Here is a 13,753-nt window from a genome sequence, read left to right on the forward strand (position 1 = left end):
TATACATGTAATTTAACAGGTAATACTAATATGCAAATTTTATGTAAAATACATCGCATTCTGAACTATATAAAATAAAAAAGAATATAGTAATTTTTATATTTTTAGATAGAGTGTAATCTTTCAGGGGTTTCAGGTAACACAGATACATCAAGGAGATACAGTGCTAGTGTAACGGTCAAGAAGAAACAAGTTCTTTTCATTATTTTTCTTTTGGGAAAACAAGGATGAAAGCTCTGTCTTGGATATTTTGAAGTCTATGAGTCATTCACTAAAATTGTTCATTTTTGTGTATTGTGTACTTAATGTTTAATAGCTAAATGTACAGCAATTGTTGGTGATTAGTCAGTTTTTATGTCTCTCAGATGGCATATGTTAAGAGATAAAATTGTAATTTGACTTGTTCCAATAATACTTAACAAGAGCTTAAGAACTCTATGAAGAAATATGGGACAAAACTTAGTGAAAAGTTTAGCACTATGTTCTGTTTTGCCCTTAAAAATACGTCTGTTGGTTTGTTAAGCGGGGAATGAATGTTGTCAAAACAAGTAGGATGTTAGAACTGTGATATTAAATTTGATATTAAAAGCATGGCTGGAAATATGCTACTGAAGTCGACTGTGTTAAAATAACGCGTCTGTGATGGATGCAGCAAAGTTGTGTAACATTTGGGCTAAAAATTGATTGTGGAAATCCAGCGTAACACATGCTAGATGGATTTAAACATCTATTTAAGATTTTTAATGGAGGTGCAACATCCCATTTTCAGTGAGAACCTTCAGGGTTTTTCAAGATCTAGCGCTCTCATTCATGGCTTTTAGCTGGCAAAAAGCAAGAGAATCAGATGTCTGTCAACAACAGTTGAAGGCACTACAGAAACGATAGAGCAGCGAGCACTGATAAAATTAAATCAACTGCATTAAAGGAGATAGTGGAAGACTCCCAGAAACTTGCTTCTTCCAACTAATCACATTTTATGAAAGTGATTTCAAGACTTCCAAGATTTAGTCTGGAAATCTTTGTTGTTTACAAATGAGATAGCTTATAAAGCAGTCTCATTTAAGTGAACAAGTAGCCATGGTGAGTAAAATCTAAAATGGAGTTTCTTATGCAGCAGTTAAGCGTCCTTATCAGTTTTAGCCAGTCTTTACTTTGAAGGTGTAAATAAAGTTAAAACTTGTTGAAATGGAACTAGTTTGCATTGAACTAGAAGTCACATTTTCCCAGGATGACAAATCAAGGCAGATCCAGCTAAAGCTGGTTACTCAGGGCCTCATCCAGTTGAGTTCTGATTACCTCTGAGTCAGAGATTCCACAGGCTTGCCAACCTGTTCCAGTGTTTTATGATCTTAGTGGAAAAATTGAAAAAAAAAAAAAAAAAATTTTTAATTGAATTCCAACTTGTGTCCCTTGCTTCTCATCCTCCCACTGTGCACTTGCAAAATTACTTTGGCTCCATCTTCTCTATACCCTTCGCAGGTAGCTGTAGAGAGCAATGTGATCTTTGTAGTATTTTTACTTTTTTTGTGTGTGTGTGTGTTTCTGTACACACCTAGCCTGAAGATCTTCATTAGTGTTCTGAAACTGGTTTCTGTGAATAAAATGTTCTTTCTTCTTGCTGGGGGCTCTAAACTTCCATTTTGACAGCACAAGGTGATGCAGAATTATTGAAAGGACAATGAATCAGCACTATAATGTACCAATTAGATTAATTAGATTTCAAAGCTGATGGATAACCATACTTTATAGAGAGATGTGAAGCTATGACCTTACTCCTGAGAGGCAAGAATACAAGCAATTGAGTCTCACTGACATTTACGGCTCTGTGTGCCTGTGTGTACATCTAGATAGATACCTACTTAGGTTGTCTCTCTGTATCATGTCAGTTGCCTCCCTGAAGCAAAATTCTTGCTGGACTAATTACAAAGCTCCTGTTAGTTCACCAAGCCCATTTTTCTCCCTAAATTGGCAGTATGCGCACTGGCTGATGTCTTTTCTGAGTTCAGTGGTGGTTTTATTATTATTGAATCAGTAACTCTCTGAAGATGCATTGAAGTTTAAAGGCTATTCCTGTTCACACCCTCGGTTTTGATTCTTATTTTATGTCACTGCTCATAAAAACAGGTCATATTAAGTATTTCAAATACTGAATAGGCATGAGCTTTTCTGCTGATGCTCAGTGTTGAATTCTGACCAAAAAACTTTGCTTGGAATGAAAAAAGCATTAAAAGAGAAAACTATGCTGTTTGTAATGGGTCTTGATACATCTTTGTTTAACTTAAATTTGCAAATGTTAATTGACCATGCTTTCTTCTAGTCTGCTCAAATGTTATGGTCCTTAAACTGGAATGAACATACTATTTTGCTTATCATCCGAACATCATTTATTTGTTTCTTACAAATATTAATTACCTTTCTTGCTCCTTTTTCAGGGAATGTATATCAAATCAACGTATGATGGACTCCATGTAATCACAGGAACAACTGAAAATGTAAACTTCTTTGAGACATGTATCATGCATACAAGTGTGTTCTGTATATTTGCAGTGCATTTTGTAATATGAAAATATGCTTTAAATCAAGCTACTTTTTATTGATACTTTTTTCTTTATCTTTTCTATACATATATTGTATTACCTTTATAAAAACCTGGAACCCTTCCAAATAGACGTAGAAAAATATCTATGATGAAGTGACTAATTACTAATGATATAATAAAATTAAAATCTTGAACTTCTATCCTCAGTAGTTCTGCCAATACACCTTTCTAATAGTGTTCATGTATATGTTCTCTCTGGCACAAAAGTGTTTTCCTTTATATTAGGTAAATTTTTCTCATGTAGGAGCATCATCGTTAGTCTAAAATAATATCTGTTGTATTTAATTTTTTTCTCTATTTTAGATAAATCTCAGAACATAGGACAGTTCAGGTTCACATTAAAAAAAAAGAAAGTATTCTTTTGTCAACCAAACAGGAGAAGTAATATAACAAGAAAAAAAGAAAAATCTGCCTCAGGTGTTTATATTTACCAGAGTAGTCACAAAACTGCAGTTACTCATAAGCATAGTTGTCATCTGAGCAGTCCTTAGTATGCCCAGTCAGATTACTTTACGCAATGAGTAAATATTGTCATACAATGATGAATACATTTTGCTAAGAGTTCTTTGTTCTCTTCTTAGAATGGACAGTAATTTTCTTGTGATTTTTTTTTTTTGTTCTAATTACCAAATTAATTTTAAAAGAATGTTAGAAAAATCAGACTTTTGGAGATGATGCCTGTCCTGGGGTTGACTCACAGAAAATTAGTCACTTCTGTATGCCTAAGCAATTCAGTAAAACAGATTGGAAAATAATAAATTTAAAAAATAGTTAGAATATCAGCAGTATGGGTGGATGTAAAAGCCATGCGTAACGGAGAAAGATACCTTAAAATATTATATTTGATATTAGACAGGTTACAGAATAATCTTTGATAAACCAGAAAGTTTTCAAAGCTAGCAGTAAATACTGACAGGGCTACCACTAAGGGAGAAGTTGTGGAAGTGAGCAAACAGGTTTTGGTACGCAAATGGAAAGAGACAGATAATTTGACAATGGTAATAAGACAAGTTAGTTAACAATCCAAATGACTATTGTGTGAGGATGTATAAAAGGTTCTTTTATGAAAATAACCATTCCTGAAAGAATTGTATTAGGAGGAGTTAAGCACCATTGTATTTTCATGTTCTCAATCATCTGTAGTAAAAATACAGAAGAGACCAAGAAAAATGTATTAATTATAATTTTCATTGTAGTCCCAGAAGTGTCAGGCAAATCTGAACCAAAAGCACACAGAAATGCTGCAGCACATAAATCAGTATGACTGATCATAACAAAACTAAACAGCGTGACAAGAATAATGAAGTAACTTCTAAATATCCTTCTTGTTACTTAACTTGCAATTCATAATTATAAATTTGAAAAAATAAACTTCAACTGCTGCAATCTAATTACTGTGACAGACTTCATAATAGGACCCATGCCTTCTGTTTTTCACATAGTGCTTTAGTCACACTGTTTTCGTTCAATCTTGGATCTCTTTAACAGTGTATAGCTGGATAAATTACAAGTTTAGATTTTATAAAGCTAATATTGAAATTATGTAATGCTGACACCCAGGGAACATAAAATTAGCACTGTGCAGCTAGCCAAAGATGTAAACACTTGCTGGCATGCGTCAGTGGTGTGCTGGCCCATATGGGGGAGCTTCATGTGTGATATTTTTTTTGACTTGGTTTATTTATATTGAGATAGTATTGCATCATGCCGTTTTGTCGCTCAGCTTTCAGGCAGCACAAACCCATGACAAGCCTGATGATTTGTGTGTCACAGTTGTGAAGACAAGTCTAATGCAAATTAAACTTTAAATTGTTTGCTTGTTTACATTAATGCCATTGGCAGCATTTAAGAGTCTTAAAATAACTGTATGTGTGTCTTGGGTCCTGAAACTTATGAATGATCCATCTTGATTATCTTGCAACAGGTATTGTTCATAGATTGAATTACGCATGATATTATTAATCTAGTTTTTACTGTAATTCTAATCCATTTTAGAAATATAATGCAGTTCCTAGGGAAAATATTTACATATTTATAATTGAAAATAACAGGAGGAGTTACTAAATTGACAGACACTAAAACTTTTGGTTGTATTTTGACTAAATCTTAGATGTCAAAACTTTTCGATAAGACACCACCATGGCAAGTTGCTTTTTAGTTTTTGCTGGAAATGTAATCACATGTGCAGATAAACCATCTCCCAAGACCTTTAATTTCTGGCATTTCAGCAAATTGATTTTTCATTCCTTTTGAAGGAATAATTCACCTCAGAGCCAGTGTTTAATTTTAAAAGATATTGGCTAGCTCAGCCTCGTCAAAGTCAGGAAAGCAGCTAAAAGAAAGAACCAGGCCTTTGCTTTTCCAAATAACATCAGCTGAAATTGAATATTATGAATGGTGGTGTTGATTTCAGTTTCCTCCTTACCTTTCATTCACTGTTTAAAGAAATCAAGTTTGCATTCACATTGAAATCTGGAAATATCTTTCTGTTACATGCTTAGGCCTGTGCAAAAAAGCAGTCTGCCAAAATTCCGCAATTTTCCACTAAAAGGAGAAATTGACTCTGCAGCTAGGTAGTTCTTCGCACCATCCTATGAAATATGTGGGTAAAATCCAGTTTATTATAGAGCAGAAGGACTCAGATGGCAGGACTTGATATCTGGCTGCGATGAGCAGCTCCAGGGCTGGACTCCCTGCTACAGGAGACACAGAAGCCCTTATGAAAGAACAAGTAGAGATCAAGTAGGTGAGGAGCTGGAACGTAGCCTGTGCTGGGGAGGTTGGGCAGAACAAGGTTAGGAATGATAAGCAAGCAGTGGGCTGAAGGTAAAAACTATGCACCTATAACATGCTTGGAATCACTGTGTCAAATATTGGCTATTTGCCCTGTTGGCTTGTTTTTTCCTCCTGACTGAATAATTCACGATGTCTCCTACTACTCTCCAGCAGCTGTGTAGACTGCAGAATCTATTGATTAGTCAGCAGGTGCTGACCGTTGAAGGGTGATTTGCCCTCCTCATAGATGAGTCGCTTTGGCATTTTGTTCAGAATTGTAGTTGTTTTCTTCCCAATGGTGATGTGGCTTTTTGTTGTGTTGTTTCCTCTTGTCCTTGTTCCTTTTATTTGTTTATCTTGTGTTTTTAATCTCCATCCACAAAAGGGATGGAAATGATGGGTGGGATTTGTGGTTGGTGAAGACAGTCCAGCCGGAGAGCTTTTGCCTGTTTCCTGCAAGTCTTGATTGGTACACAGTAAGATCATGAATATAAGCTTCTACAAGGCATCTTTCATTCAGATAAATCTTTTCTTCCTTCACATGTGTACCTGGCTATTGTGCCATGGGCAATTTGTGTTATAGGCTGGCACCAAAAGGCATCCAGGAACTGAACTAAGTTTTGATATCATAACTCCTTTCCTGTTACTAACTTCCACACTATTAGAGCTAGGCCGCTGTCTGTAGCTGCAAGTGGCTATTTTTCTGCCTTTCTTGGCAGTCTGCTTACTTGGACAGGGAACTTTAACTGTTACTTGAAGAGTATTTTGCTTTAAACGTTTCTGCATTGTTTGAGATGGGACAATCTCTTCTCTCCTCTCTCAGACTCCGTATCTCCTCTCTCAGACTCCGTATCTAACAAGTACAGTAAGCATTCGACCCTGTCCAAGTCTCCTATCTGGTCTACTTCCTTAATAGCTAACTTCCACTGTGATTTATTTCTCAGGGTGGTATCTCAGCTCTTTAACTCTTTTCTGGTTATTTTATCTTGAATGTCAAGTTGGTGTACTCTGTGTCAGTAGAACACTCTTGTAAGCTAGTGCACAATGCAAGTAAGTTGCCATGAATTTCCAGTTCTGTACCCCTGAGTATGACTGCTGATCTCCTGCATGCCTTGCAGATTTGACTTGTAGATTTAAGATCTGGATTCACTGAAGCATTTAAAAATGGTTTGCTGAATAACAGTTGACCATGTTCAAGTGCCTTTTCAATGGATTTTAATCTATTTTAATGTGATCAGAAGTAGTCATGTTTAGAGTAAGAGAGTATTTCACCTCAGCAATCCCAAAATTATGTGAATGCAATATAAGGAATAGTGCGTGTGTGTGTATGTGTGTATATATACATAAAATCTCCCTAAGAGTTAGTCTGCCACCGACATTATCAATTTGTAAATTACCACTTTCTGCGTTCGAATAGCTGATCCAGTACTGTCTTGGAAGTGCTGGAGCTGTAGTGTATTTGCAGGATATCATCAGTGCACTTAAGCAGTAAAACTGCTGTATAAAGGACCGAGACACCTGTCTCTCTGTTACACGCATGGTTGGTCCAGCCCTGTCCCTGGCCATGCGGCAAGCTCAGTGTTTGTTGACTCAACAGATTTACTTCTATGTGATGTGAATTCACTCAGGGTATTCCCGGCGAGACTGTGTCTGCTCATACTCCCCACAGAGAGGTAAAGAAGCTAAAATAGTTCAACCAGTCAGAAAGGCTGTTCACCACCAGTGGAAGTGAGATTCTAGATAACTTCATCTAATTGTCATCCATAACCAGAAAAAACATAGTTTGTTATAAATACAGTTTTTGTAAATATGAACAATTATTGTTATTTGATAGCAATAATACTTCTTTGGGCACAGCTTCCTTGCCTCTTTCAGCATTCATTGTTTTAATTCCTGCTCTCCATTCCCACTCCACACCCCCCATGTAAGGTTAATTATTATCTCTTGTCCTTAGTCTCCTGCTGACCAGTGTAAGAAAATCCATGCTGGTGATGAGGTCATCCAGGTCAACCATCAAACTGTGGTGAGTATTTTGGAAATTCTGTTCTGCAGGCTATGCCTATTCCAACTGCTAAAAAGGTAATAATTCTTCTTAGCAGGTAACTTTGCCAAACTAGATTATTATTTATGTCTTTTAAAATATCATAACCACTGCTTATGATTAATAAGAAAAGTCACAAGTGGAGTCAGTAACCAGCCCAGAAGGATTAAGCCAAATATACATTTTGCATGGCTGCTATTTAATGTCATACTGTTTATATAAGGAGATCCCAGAATATTTCATTGAAGTGCTTAGACTTCTTGTTATGGATATGACAGCTGGTTTAACTCCTTCTCTTGAACGGAATTTGGCATTCTGTTTAATACAGGATTCAGATTAAAAATGCAGAAGTGCTATAACAGCCATATACTCTGAATCTGTTGGGGAAAAAATAGTGTAGACGATCAAAGTGTTGATAGAAACCCGTCAGATTTTGCTTTTGTTCATTCTTGCATGCAGATTTATTTTTTCAGGAGATGAGCAGTTTCGTAAAGTTAGTGAAAGTATTAATCTGTTTAAAAATCACATAAGCATGTGTATGCAGAAGTGTATGCTGAGCGTGATGTATTGCGGTACATGATTTGCAGACATTGAAACGTGCTTACCATGGCATTTCTTGAACAGCTGTATGCTGTGTTGTGTTCTCTATGTACACAAAACTACGTTTCATTTTATATGGAAATGTGGGAATGTTTCTGCAGCATTCATGGAATTGTATCCTGACTGAAAATGCATGTGACTTCAATGAAGAATTAATAATTTATTTATTTTTAATATTATTTGCAATTGATCTCTAAAAGCCTATCAGAGCCTCATCCAAGGTTCAATGATTATATGTTTCTTGCTATTTTGTGATGACACAAGATGCTGCCTCGTAATTGGTGTTAGTCCCTATGTTGATCAAGACTGAAAAAAAAGCAGTCAAATTTTGTCCCAGTGCTATTTTGAGTTATAGAGGCTGTCTCTTTTTAAAAAAGATCAAATTGTATGTTGTAGAAGAACAGAAGCAGTGTTCTGGAGCGATAGGTGAAAGGAACACTCCTATTTATGAGTTATTAGGCGCGTGTAGCATTGTGGCAATGATGATGATAACTTCCTAAAGTGCTTATAATTTAGCTATTTAACTTTGTCTTGTCAAACCCCATCTCCAAATACAGCAGTAGTAAAATAAAGAAATCTTTTTCTGTCTGTCTTTTTTGTGAGGTGGAAATATGAAAGTCTGAATATTAAAATCTCATGATTAGAGAGCAAATATTTTCTCTTGAAAAGAAGTATAACTTATTCATTTACGCTTTAAATGTTAATGCACACACAGCTTTTATCTATATTAGAGAGGTTCTGCGAGTTGTCATAGTTACAAGTTGAAATATGTATTAGACTGGCTTCCTCCATCAAACATACTCTTCAAGTGACAGACCCGATTTAATCTTTACTCCCATAAGTGAAATCCTCTCATTCAGCTACTCAAGAATTGGCTTTCTGGATAGCAACTCTTTCCACCTGTGTTATTACAACAGGCCCAAGGTGTTGGATACTTGCAATCCCTTTCCAGCTAAGGTCACGGCACCAACAGCTGAGTCAAGTGGCATAAAATACCTTTTTCTAAAAAAACCCACTATTAATTATTCATGCTGAAGTTTATAGCAAGCTAAGAAAAGAGAGAAATGGCAAGCTGTTTCTTTCAGAAATTTGTTCTTCCTTTGAAATGGCTGCGAAAGTCTCATTCTGTCTTCACTGTGACTTTGGAAAGTCAGACATGGTAATATTGAGTGTTTGCATGTTTGAGGTGTATGTCCAACCCTCTTCCCTGCATGGACTGGAAGTTTTAAGGTTTTAAGTAACTCTTTGATCTTCAAGTCTGCCCTTTAAGTCACTTCTGGTACATCGTGCTGCAAACTACACTTGGTTGTATTCCTTCTTCACCCAAGTAGTCACAAGTTGTGATGATCAATATCATGCTTATAATTACCATTATTTTCATTACAGCTCATTAAATTTTCATGTATATAATATTTTAATACTAGCAAGATCGGCTCATAAAATGACGTGTAATCCATTTGAAATTAATGACTGGGGGGCAGGTGAGTAACCTGAGGAAAGACAGGCTTGCATATCTGTGGTGGTCTTACAGGTTTTCCGGAGCTGTAAACTGTCTTGCTCACCAACTGTAGAAGAGAGAAATACACAGCAGTTTGAAATCATACCTCACCAAAGTGCGCTTGTTCAGCTGCTTTGTACTTCTCACTTCTCTCACGATGTTCTCCAGCTGTTTTTCTTGCCTGGTAGTTGATAGTGACATTTCTACCATTAGTCCCATTTCTGGACTGGAGGTTAAATGCTTGCTTCCCTCTTTCCTTCCCTCTTTCTACTTTTATTCAATATTTTATCTGCTTTTTTTAAGTTAAATGTCACATCTTCTTTCCCTCTAAAGTAAAATTGCAGCAAAGGTTTACATTGATTTGTAGCCAGTTATGACGGCTTGCATTTTCCCCTTACCTTGTTCTGGAGCTGAAATAAGTGGAGTGTTTCTTTATTTGTCTGATGTATCATTCTGTTCAACGTATTTAATATGAAGCATTTAGCATTGCCGTGTGAAAAGGCAAACTATGACATTTAGTATCCTAAATACTTGATGGGATAGTTAAAATATTATTTATAATGTATGTAAATGCTAAAATCCATGGTCTCCAGTCTCATGTTAGTTTTCCATAGAGACTCTACTTAAAGCATTAAAAGCCTAAGTGTTAAAAATACAGGTGTTAGTGTTATTTCTCATTCCTGCTTTTACCTGTTCATTGGTAAGGGAGGCTCCATGCTTTCCTAAAATGTATACGCAGGTTAAGTTATATACTGTAAAGAGCCAGAAATATGCTTTCTTCAGATATTTGTATGCTTTAGAGATTCCTCATCCCACAGATGTTATCTTTATTGTCCTAATGATGAAATTTTCTTAAGATGGAAGTTTTGGTAGAATTTTGGTAGCCTACCAAATAAAACTCCGATTCAACACAATGTGTCTTGAAAGAATCTTTTATGAAGATGGTTAGATATAGCAATTTTGTGTCACCAACAGTGAAAACATTTTCCTGATTAAAGAAAGTATGGATCTCTCTTAATAGATTCCAGGCCTTTAACTGACTACTGGCATTATTTAATCTGATTTTGACTGAACTAGGCCAATGTATTTTATAGATAAATTCATATTCATTCATTCAATAAGAACATTCGAGTTTTAAAACTTTCATTGATGTTCCCACAACCTGTAATAAATTCTTCTGGTAGTTAATTATTCTCACTGCTGGGGAAATAAGAAGTCATTTTATTTGTAGTCTACATTTGTCTGGCACAAGCTTCCAGTCCTTTGATCTTGATATATTTTTAGCTGTTAGATTGGAGAGCAGGTTTCTCTTTTAGGTATTTTCAGGATGCAGTCAAATTACCTCCTAGCTTTTTTTTGTTAAACCAGATAATATGAGCACTTCCAATTTGTCATCATAATGCATGACCCTCCTCAACAACGTCTTTACATTCCCAGCTGTAATATTTTGCGTATTTAACATTGAGTTAGAGCTGCACGGTGAAAGCCCTCATTCATGAATAGGACAGTACTCCTGTGCTACAATAATACAGATGAGGCTACATTAATGTGGCCATTACCAACTAGCTCTTTACTCTTTTTAAAAGGCTTGTGCTCATTTTTCATTCATACTTAGGTGAAAATGAAACTGAGGACATGTTTATTTGATTATTTTTCTTTTAAAAACAAAACCTGTAATTTCAATTCAAGTTTGACTCTTTCCATCAGGAAGTCCATTTTAAGAGAATAGTCATTATCTGTTTTGAAACTGTGAGAGGAGTAAGCTTTTGAACAGGTTGAAGAAGATGTAGACTTGGAAATAGTCTTACTGTCGCTGCGTTCGAGTGGAGTCAGCACAGATAACAGCATTTCTAATCTGGGAGGTGTTTCTCTGGAGTTGTATAGCTGTAGCAGAGGATTAGGTATGCTGACAGTGTCAGTGCCATTGAATAGCTAGATGCGTGGTGTGAAGCATTTTGGGATTGAGATGGCTAGAATATTTTGGCTGTCTGTTTTCAAAATTATTCTTATTACCTAAAATTATTGTATTTATTTTATATAAAGCCTTATCTGTGCTAAGAAATATATTATATAGATATATAGAATATAGAGGTAGTAATTTTCATACTGTTTTTCTTTCCTGAAACCAGTTACATTACCAAGTACATTAAAAATATTAACAAAACAAGACCACTTGTTTCACTTTACTTTTCAAATAATTTCTCAGTGTAGTTGAGAGTTTAAAAAAAAAAGACTTCAGAAAGTATCAAAGCTTACAAATTATATAATGCAACAATTGAAGAGTTAGAATAAAAGACTTGCTACGTGGAATCTGGCCTAACCAAGGAACAGTCTGTAATACAATTATAAAGATCAAAGAAAAAATAATAGTACTTTAGGCAAGAAATTAATTAAATCAGGCAATTCACTACTGCCTGTTAAGATCATTTCATCATTATCCAGTTTCCTTATTTGCTTTTCTGCTTGTCCTTCTTGCTTATTAGATTTTAATAAAATAGCATAAGAAACTTTAAAAATAAGTTATACATTCTAAACTGCTGTCACACTAACTGTTTTTCCCTGCAGTAACAATGGGCACTAGTTCTGCCAGTGCCTTGTAGACTTTTACTCTTATAAAACTATACAGAAGTGCTTAATAAGCCACTGCACATTTATTTGTTTCCAAAATTAATAATTACACCTTAGGTTCCGTGATTAGTCTGTTTTCTGCTGCTCAGTTGAAATACTAAATTTTTTTTTTTCTTTTTTTTTAAGTTGTTTTACATATGGGCCATGGTTCTTTAGTCAGAAAATTAGGACTGTCACGCAGTGAAAATAGGTTAATATTAAAGCCAGGATAGTCACTAGCCAAAAAACACTAGTTCCTTTCAATTTTTCATAACAAGGATAGTATCGAACAAGAAACAAAGAGAAGGAAACCAATCATAACAAATAGATAGGTATATACATACTCAGGATGGAAGAAAAGTTGGATAATTTAATGCCAAATCATTTACATCTCAGTTTATTGAAGAGACTGAAACTTTCAATTGCAAGTCCCTAAGCAAGGATTTAGGACAACACTGTATGCTGGGGCAAAACTTACTAGTCAGTACTTTGTAAGATTTTGTAGGTGATTTAAAGAGGAAAGGATGACTAAAGACATGAAGGAAAATTGCGTGTTAGGTGAAAAGCAGTATAAATTTATGAAAATTAAATTGTGTTAATGTTCTACCTTTGATAATTTTTCAGACAAAGAAAATATTGAAAATCCAAACATGTATTGATCTAGCTGCATGACCTTCTGTAAAATATTTGATCTACTTCTGTATAGAAAAGTATTTGATAAACTAGGGAAAACTGATTTTTCAGAACACTGAAAGCTTTTTTTTTTTTTTTTTTTGAGGATTAGAATTTGAAGGTCATTTAATGGGACAGAGAGCAATAATAATGCTTTTAGTAATTCCATTTGAAAGCTAAATGTTACTCAGGAGCAACTGGCAAGACTCCAGAAGTCAGAATGTAGTAATTAATCCCAAATCACCTGAGCGCCATGGAGGTGATGTGACTGAAAATGGCGAAGATGAACTTGGAATTAATAAGGAGCATGTTTCCAGGAGAAATAGAGTTTTAATGTCATTGTCTTCACATTGGTAATATTTTCTCTGAAATACTGTGTGGCTTTCGGGTCATTTACAGTCATCAAATCTGTGAAGTTACATATGAACATTAAAATAATGTAAGGGGCAAAAAAGAAAATGTATCATCTGTCTCATATGAAAAGAACGGTTTTAAGGATTTCAATTTGGTTAACCCAGCCAGCTAGGTCTGAGACAGGTTCCTCTTTCTTAACAGTCAGCAGCTATAAAGACCAGAAAGAGAAAGAAGTCTTTAAGGTAAAAAACAATGTTGTTCAAGAGCAAGCATCCATAAAAATATCTGTCAGTAAATCTGTGGTAGAATTGGAAAGAGGTCTGCCTAGGATGGTGACTGAAGAACTGATGAAAATGGTTACGTTACGGTAGCCTGCAGCTATGTAGAAGAGTAAACAAATGGATGTAATAGCCTAGAAGGGCCTTTGCAGTTCTAACACCTTTTCTTTGTTGTGTGTTTGCTATGTTGTCTTTAAATAGCTGTGGTTTTTGACTAATGTAGTTGCATTTTCATACTTCATAAGGTTATTCTTTGGAATGATGCATGCTGTGTAAATACACAATCAGCAGCCTAATACCTTTTCATACTCTTCATTGTCAAATTACAT

The 13,753-nt window shown here is 35.3% G+C and overlaps 1 protein-coding gene across 1 annotated transcript in view; it reads left to right on the plus strand.

The window, feature by feature from the left end:
• Positions 1 to 13,753, plus strand: part of LOC142363111 (connector enhancer of kinase suppressor of ras 2-like) — a 212,282-nt gene that overhangs the window by 116,636 nt on the left and 81,893 nt on the right. The window contains exons 7-8 of the mRNA XM_075435506.1: positions 2,433 to 2,492; positions 7,329 to 7,397. Coding sequence (XP_075291621.1) covers positions 2,433 to 2,492; positions 7,329 to 7,397 — 129 coding nt within the window. The remainder of the gene's footprint in view (positions 1 to 2,432; positions 2,493 to 7,328; positions 7,398 to 13,753) is intronic.

The sequence above is a fragment of the Opisthocomus hoazin genome, chromosome 14 (assembly GCF_030867145.1).
Source record: "Opisthocomus hoazin isolate bOpiHoa1 chromosome 14, bOpiHoa1.hap1, whole genome shotgun sequence".
Taxonomy (NCBI): domain Eukaryota; kingdom Metazoa; phylum Chordata; class Aves; order Opisthocomiformes; family Opisthocomidae; genus Opisthocomus; species Opisthocomus hoazin.